Source organism: Mustela nivalis (genome assembly GCF_964662115.1).
Source record: "Mustela nivalis genome assembly, chromosome: X".
Taxonomy (NCBI): Eukaryota; Metazoa; Chordata; class Mammalia; order Carnivora; family Mustelidae; genus Mustela; species Mustela nivalis.
In genome coordinates, this window is record NC_139040.1 from 15505546 (window position 1) to 15513810 (window position 8265).

At 44.4% G+C, this 8265-nt stretch overlaps 1 protein-coding gene across 1 annotated transcript; it reads right to left on the minus strand.

The window, feature by feature from the left end:
* Positions 1–476: 476 nt before the first annotated feature.
* On the minus strand, positions 477–3396 carry LOC309855708 (integrator complex subunit 6-like). Its single transcript, XM_082716257.1, has 4 exons — positions 3220–3396; positions 1460–1582; positions 1008–1101; positions 477–625 (listed from the first exon to the last, which is right to left on the minus strand). The coding sequence occupies exons 1-4, from the start codon at positions 3392–3394 to the stop codon at positions 571–573; spliced, it is 447 nt and encodes a 148-aa protein (XP_082572383.1). The 5' UTR covers positions 3395–3396; the 3' UTR covers positions 477–570.
* Positions 3397–8265: the final 4869 nt, after the last annotated feature.

The following is an 8265-nucleotide window of genomic DNA, read 5'->3' on the forward strand; positions in this document are numbered from 1 at the left end:
TAAGGAGTATGTGTGAAATGTCTAGAGCTTTTCTTGGTACTCCCAGGTATCTGTGATTAGTTAATGGGATATTTCAACAATACAATCCAGGCAGAACACCTACTGGTCCAGACCCTCCAGGAATTAAGGTATGAGTCATCCCCTCAAGACAAGCACCAGAACCAGCTGAGAGGTTGTCCCAGACAAAGGGAATAAGAAATAGTTAGACAGTACCCAGTCATAACTACCAGTGAGTTCCAGAGCATGCCAATGAAAAGAAAAATATTTGCTTGGTGACTTAAAAATATCCCCAAACTCAGTGGAAAACAAACAGAAAAACTCCAGTTTAGCCATTCAGACAAAATGTTTAGGGCAAAAGCTCAACTTTTACTATATAAACTTGTAACATGAAAGTTGCAGTGCTTTTTCTTAGCCTCAAGAAGACAATTTCTTAGCAAACTCATGCTAGAGGCATCAACAATATCTGGTCACACTCTAGGACAGCCAACTGGATCTGTCTTCTCACTGATGATTATGATAACAGGATTATAAGTTTGGAGTGTCATTATCTTTTTTGAGAAACCGGTCAGATTACAATTTTTTTGGTACCTTCTTCAGGTGCCTTATTAAGTCTCGTCTTTTATATCTGAAAATAAAGAGACAAGTAATTAACCAAATGATACCCAAAGAACCTATGTTGCAGGATGCTCTATAGAAAAATGAGAAGAGAAGCTCAGTTTACAGCACAAAAGAAAACACACCTACACAGTAAGGGACAATCCAGTAGATACAGAGAGTGCCAGTTCAAGGTCAAGGCCCACCTCAAACTTGGGTGTGAACAGAAGGTTCCTTGAGCTTGCAAGAACTAGTGAGACTCAGATAATATCAATCTAAATAAGTGGAGACAGCATGAACTCTGAGTGAGGATCAGGGTTTGAGAAAAGTCAGGCAGGTCCCAAATCCACCCCTTGCCCAGCAGCCCACTGGCCCTGCTGTGAAAGATTCTGGACAGTTCCTCCTGCACTCACCTTGCCGCTTCCTTCATGGCATATACAAAAAATTTTTTCTGTACTTCTGGAGGTCCTTGCACTCCTTCAAGCAATTTGGAGACTATTTCATATTCTGTAGATATTAGAAAAACAATATCATCAACATTTCTGAAGAACAAAGAAAAGGTAGAACTCAATCTTGAAGTTTCAGTGATCATTCAAGGGCTAGAATGTTACAGAGTACCTGTGCGTTCCATCCTTACTTTCAGGTATCTCAACATATCCACCAATAGAATAACAAATTAAGAAATACAAAAGAACAAAAAAAAATTACTGAGACATTTCAGTCAAGATAAAGAGGAACCATTCTAATTGGGAAAACCCAGTTCTGGCAAAGGATGAGCCTCAAGAAGTGAGTGGAATCTAGCCTGGATCATAGAATGGAAAAGACTTCCTGTGGTTTCACTGAGAAAAATTCTTATCCTACTTACTTCCTCCAAAATGTCGAATTTCCTTCTTTAATTGATCTTTTATTTCCATATTGATTTTCACTGGTATTGGCAGTTGATCTGGCACATCCTCCCACACAGACGTTGCTGTGCCCTTGGGCTCATCTGCAGAGAGACAGCTGGGAAAGATTCCTCCCACCAGGGCATCACTACCAGGTCTGTGAATCGGCCCACCCCTTGTTGACCCTGGCTAAGTCAGGACACAAAGAATCTAATTGTGTGGAGTACCGTCTCCTGCCACGCTCACAAGCTCTGGAGATCAGATTTTGACCAGAAGCCATCAGGTGGGGATCGACCACTTCCCCTCCCCGCCCCGTGCATACTGTGAATGGCAGGTGCCCCTGGAAACCTCACTGAATGAGGAGCTGCAATGATGTGCATTTCAGCAACCCCATACGCACATCCATGTGCTTCACAGTCTCTAATATTTCTTTTTGCAGCAGGACAATACACCAGCTAGATGTATCAGTACTGAATATTTGACCTCATGAAAATAATACAACAGAGAAGCCTCTTCTATTCTTGTCACTACGCATACACACAAAAACGAAGTTGGACAATACAACTAATCAACAAACATTCACAGAGCCCTGGGACTCAGGATTCAATGTTCCCTTGATGCACTCTACAAGGAGAAGAGCTGAACGTGTCACTTGATGTCACGATGCCTGATACTGGCACTGAATCACTAGAGAACCCAGTCAATAAATGAGCTTCCTCACCTGGCTTTTCTGTCTCAGGAGGTCAATTTCTTTCTACACCAAGTCTGACACCGGTACAGCCTTTACTCCTCCTCCTTTATGCCAGGCATGTGCCAAAAACTGGGAGATCAGCAAGGACCCAGACAGACAGAACAGACAAAGACAATCACAAACCTTATGAAACTTAACATCCTCATGGGGAAGGCAGACAAGCACACAATGGACAAAGGGAACAAAACACTTTGACTTGGTGTTAGGAAGGAAGTCAGCAAGGATGTGAGCAAGAACAGGAGGAGAAGCCTCCATGAAGCCTTACTTAAACAGGACCCTCTGAAGAGCTGACCCCTGGGCAGAGCCAGGAGCAGGAGACAGAGCCGGCCTGTGCACACACACAGGAGGAGGCCTGGCTGCCATGAAGGCTGTGCACAGCCCATACAAGGGAACAAGCCTGGGCCATGGAACAAAGGTCAGAGTTAGAGAGAGCAAGGATGAAACAGAGAGGACATGAGTTGGCAGGAGAGGATGGCAAGGTCAGGTCGTGCATGGCATGGAGACCAGTGTTGGGAGCTCAGACTCTGTTCTGAGCGCTTGTGGAATTAATGATGGGTTTCAGGATATGCATGTGATGATCTGATTTCTGTGTGTACATGGTCACCCTGGGTGCATGGAAACAAAAGGGCTACACAAGGTCAAGTGGGAAGCAGGACCTGAGCTCAGAAGCTCCTGGAGAAACTTGCTGAGTGATGAGGCAGTGTGGAATGAGGGACAGTGTAACAGTGGGACTCAAGAGCAATGATATTGTTAAAGGAGAGAAAGGAGATCAGAAAAGAAAAGGAAACCAGTAGAGTGTGGAGTTTGGGAAGCCAAGAATGTCTCCATGAAGGACAGAGTGAACACCTGGTCCAGTGTGCTGAGAAATTAATGGCAGCCTCACCCAAAGCCAGTGACCTTGACCAGAACTGACCCTGAGGCATGGAGGAGCAGGAGGTAGTGCTGCCCTGGGTCTGGTCATAGAGGGGTGTGGAGGACGGGCATCCTCACCATCTTCCAAAGACATGGCTGAGCCCTCAGGCTGGGATGATCTCTCTACTTCCTCTCTCATTGAAAGCAGCACCATGGTCAGCCTTTTCTTGAATGGAAGTTCAGTGATGGATTTTCCACAATGTTTCATTTGGCTTTTGGGCCCAACAGCGGACTCCTCTGCTTTATCACTCATCACTTCCTGAGGAGCATTAAGAAACATGTTCCATTAATGACAAAAAAACAACCACTCTGAAAGAGGACAGAGGTCTCTCAGGATGTTACCATAGAACTACGTTATGACCCAACATTTGCAGTACCAGGTATTTACCCAAAGACAACAAAAATACTGATTTGAAGGGGTACCTGCACCCCGATGTTTACAGCAGCATCGCCGACAGCAGCTGAACTCTGGGAAGAGCCAGACTGGTGACTGACTGATAAATGGAAAAAGAAGACATGGTGTACGTCTACAGCAGAATATTACTCTGCTGTCAAAAACAATGAAATCTTGCCATGCACAATGACGTGGGTGCAGCTAGAGAGCAGAATGCTAAGCACAGTAAGTCCGTGAGAGAAAGGCAAACAGCAAACGAGTTTGCTCACATGCAGAATTTAAGAAACAAACAGATGACCACGGGGCGAGGGAAAGAAGGGCAAACCAGAAAACAGACTCCTAAGCGCAGAGAACAAACTCAGGGTCCTGGAGGGGAGGTGGGCTTGGGGACATGTGTGTGACCGGGATGAGGGAGGGCCCTTGTGTGATGAGCACCGGCTGTTGTACAGACACATGTGGAATCACTCAGTTCTACACCTGACACTAATAGCATCTCTGTGTTACCTAACTGGAGTTTAAAGAAAAACATGAGAAACCATGCAAGCATTCCACCTGTGGGGCCTGGCTCTTACAATCTTGCACCTTCCCTCCTCCACAATGCGTCCTGAGCCATCAGCCAGGCATTTCTTCAGCACGCACGTGGATCCTCTGGGGGCTCTCTGACTACAGCCACAGTTGGATTGCTTCCTCTGCTGACTAGGAGTGACCACCCTGTAGAAAGGTCTTTGCATCTGGGGCCCATTCTGTCACCAGACACCAGAGAAGTTGTAGAAGTCCAAGGCAGAAAGGCAGGTGAGCCAGAGCTTGAATGGGAAGGGACTCCCCTTGTGCAAGATTCGCACTTGTGGCCTGGCTTGTTCATGTTAATGTGGCTACAGCATCAGGAACTTGACCTGCTTGTGCATCTCACACAGGCTGGTCAGGGAAGGCAGCACAGTCAGGCAAGAGGAGAAGGACCAGAAGTGGGATCCGCCAGAGCAGGACCCCACCTTCTCCCCTCTAACAGTGGTGTGTGCTCCAGTCCAGGTATGGTGCATCTCAGCAGGCCAGCAGGACCCCAGAGGGCGTGGAGCCGTTTCCCCTCACCCACAGCTGGGAAGAAACACACCCCATCCTAGCTATACATCCCTTGGCAAATTCCGGAAGATCATGCCTCTCTCACCCCCTATGGGGCTTGGTGTGCTGAGCAGCAAAGCACAGGAATCCACATGGAGAAGCAGGAAAATGGCTGTGTCCTAAGACTTCCATAGCTTTTTTGGGTGAGTGTCTCAGCAGGGGATCCCAGCTGGGGGATGGGGTAACAAATAGACCTTACTGTGTGGTCATTCAAGGGTATTCAAACCTAGGACAGTACTGAAGTCCACCAGACCCAGGTGGTTCTACTGTTGGGAATGTAATCTGCTGCTTATATCTGCCAATCTTACATTCTACTATCCTGCTTCCCACAGGTTGCTAGAGGTTGGGAACCTCCACTCCATGTCATGTTCCTTTGCCCAGTTCCTAAAACCATCAATAATATGGCCCAGGGAATGGTCCCTTCCCCAGGTTTCTCTTCTGCATTTTGAAGCCACGTCATCCGAGTTCTGGCTCCTCCTCATGATTGCAAAGTGGCTGCCAGAGCTCCTCAGTTACCTGCTACTCAAGTCCTGTGTAGCAGAAGAATGAGGTTACATCCTTCTGTCGCATTCCCACAAGAAGTCCTAAGGTTTGCTGTGATGGAATCCTTCTGTGCACATGTCTGCCTCCAACAATCATTTTGCTCTACGGGGGGCATCAATCAGAATGTGACAATTTCCTCGGCTCAGGCCCCAGACATCAAATGCATAGATTGAAAGGTACCACCCCCAATATGTTTGACCATGGCCTCACATAGAATCCTGTATTCATTAATCAGAACATAATTTCTTCTCAAGCAGGCAAACATTGGCAATGGTGACACCAAAACCCCAATCCTTAATTTCACATAGACTATGATATCTAAACAAAATGAAATTAAAGAAGTACTTCTTGCCAACACAACAAAAGGTACTCCAAAAGTTTGTAACATACTTCTAAATCAATACTCACTATTGAACTCTAAGAAAACATCACATGACTGATTCTGTGGGACACGTGAAATGGGGGGGGGGAGCTTACAACTTCACATTCTGTTAGAAAAGAAACATTGCTGCAAATGAATGAGGTCTGTCCCTGGAGGAAGAGGCAAAAAGACTATAGTGAGAGCTATGCTGTGTTTTGACACTTGTGTCTCCCCAACAGCCTGTGTTGAAATCCAAAACCCCAGGGAAGCTGATATCAGGAGGCATCCATGTCCTTTGGTGGGTGCTGAGGTGCAGACAGTGGCCCACTCCTGAACCAGAAAGGAGGCTGCAGAGACACCAAGCCTTCCAACAGGGCAAAATGAGGGCACCTGACCCTGAACTAGTACACGGACCTCCCTAGATCGCCCTGGTGCCAGCAGACTGGTCCTGGTTTCCCAGCTTCCCCAGCCCTAGGCAACACATTTCTGTTCCTGTCATCTTTCCAGTTTCTGCCATGGTGCTATGGCAGCCTGAACAGACCAAGATGGCTCTTTCGCATAATTATCGAGGACAATTTAGCCACAGATAAACAATACTAGCCACCAAGCAGGAGTCTGAATCCTGCATTCAGAAGGGAGCTCTGTGAAAGACAGTGGGAACACCCAGAGTGACTTTATAGTAAATCTGGGAACTGAGATGACATAGACACTTTCCTAGAACACGGAAACATTCCAAAAGTCACCAAGAAGAAACAGAAAATCTGAACACCTAAAGGCTCTCTTGAAGAGTGCTTCAGACATTCCGGATGGATATAATACCAGTATGCAAACTGTTTCAGAAAAGGGAAGAAAGGGTGTGAGTTCCCTACTCATTTTGTGATGCCAATATAAATGTGTTACTAACATCTACCAAAAGCACTGGAAGAAAAGGAAAACGAGAGACCCAGATCTCTTTCCTGAATACAGAGACACAACTCCTCAACAATTGGTTAGCAAATGAAATTACACAGGACATTAAAAAAAAAAAAAACACCCAAAGGTCATGGGGTTGTTGGGTCTATTGCTTGAAGGAAGACTGGTTTCACCCTGGAAAATTTATCCGTGAAATGTGCTACATAAACAGCAAAAACTGGGGAAAATGCACAGCGACATTGCAATAAATGGGTTGATGCCGAATACTTACTAATGGTAAAAATCTTCAGCAAATTCGGATGAAAGGCAACTTCTTTAAACTAAGAAAGCTTATCTCCCCCTCCCCCGCGCGCAAAATGTACACAAATGTTCTATTTAATGATGACCCAACTCTTTTTTCTTGAGTTTTAAATAAGACATGGTGTCTGCTGTGTTTTCAAGAACATATTGGAAGAACTGAAAACTGTCAGTAAACTATAATAAGTATACATTTTGGAGAAGAAGGACTGAGGTTGTCATTGTTCACAGTGGACATGTTCTATATGTAGAATATCCAAAAGGATGTAAAATACCGAGAATTAATAAGTGTACAATATCCAAGTTACTGGATGCAAGAGCAAGAATAAAAAACGTGTATTTCTGTATAATAAAAATCCAATTAGAAAAAGATATTTAAAATACCATTAGAACAGTGAAAAGCACATTAAGGGGCAACTGGTTGGCTCAGTGGATGGGGGGACTGTTGATCTTGGGGTTGTGTGTTCAAGCCCACTGTTGGGTAAAGAGATTACTTACAAATAAAAAAAAATTAATCAAAACCCATACTTTTAATTTCTTGAGGAATCTCCACACTGTTCTACAAAGTGGCTGCACCAACTTGCATTCCCACCAACAATGTAAGAGGGTTCCCCTTTCTCCACATCCTCTCCAACACATGTTGTTTCCTGTTTTGTTAATTTTGGCCATTCTAACTGGTGTAAGGTGGTGTGTCAATGTGGTTTTAATTTGAATCTCCCTGATGGCTAGTAATGATGAACACTTTTTCATGTGTTTGATAGCCATTTGTATGTCTTCATTGGAGAAGTGTCTGTTCATATCTTCTGCCCATTTTTTGATATGCTTGTCTGTTTTGTGTGTGTTGAGTTTGACGAGTTCTTTATAGATCCTGGATATCAACCTTTTGTCTGTACTGTCGTTTGCAAATATCTTCTCCCATTCCGTGGGTTGCCTCTTTGTTTTGTTGACTGTTTCCTTTGCTGTGCAGAAGCTTTTGATTTTGATGAAGTCACAAAAGTTCATCTTCGCTTTTGTTTCCTTTGCCTTTGGAGACATATCTTGAAAGAAGTTGCTGTGGCTGATATTGAAGAGTTTACTGCTTGTGTTCTCCTCTAGGATTCTGATGGATTCCTGTCTCACGTTGAGATCTTTTATCCATTTTGAGTTTATCTTTGTGTATGGTGTAAGGGAATGGTCGAGTTTCATTCATCTACATATAGCTGTCCAGTTTTCCCAGCACCATTTATTGAAGAGACTGTCTTTTCTCCACTGTATATCTTTTCCTGTTTTGTCGAAGATTAATTGACCATAGAGTTGAGGGTCCATATCTGGGCTCTCTACTCTGTTCCACTGTCCATGTGTCTGTTTTTATGCCAGTACCATGCTGTCTTGGTGATCACAGCTTTGTAGTAAAGCTTGAAATCAGGTAACATTATACTGCCAGTTTAGTTTTTGTTTTTCAACATTTCCTTAGCAATTCAGGGTCTCTTCTGATTCCATACAAATTTTTGGATTATTTGCC

Excerpts from the sequence above, each read along its gene's own strand:
- LOC309855708 (XM_082716257.1), bottom strand. The coding sequence starts at position 3,394 with ATGAGTGATAAAGCAGAGGAGTCCGCTGTTGGGCCCAAAAGCCAAATG. Across the intron at positions 1,583-3,219 it reads AGCCATGTCTTTGGAAGATG|ATGAGCCCAAGGGCACAGCA; the intron begins GTGAGGATGCCC and ends GTCTCTCTGCAG. Across the intron at positions 626-1,007 it reads GCCATGAAGGAAGCGGCAAG|ATATAAAAGACGAGACTTAA; the intron begins GTGAGTGCAGGA and ends CTTTATTTTCAG.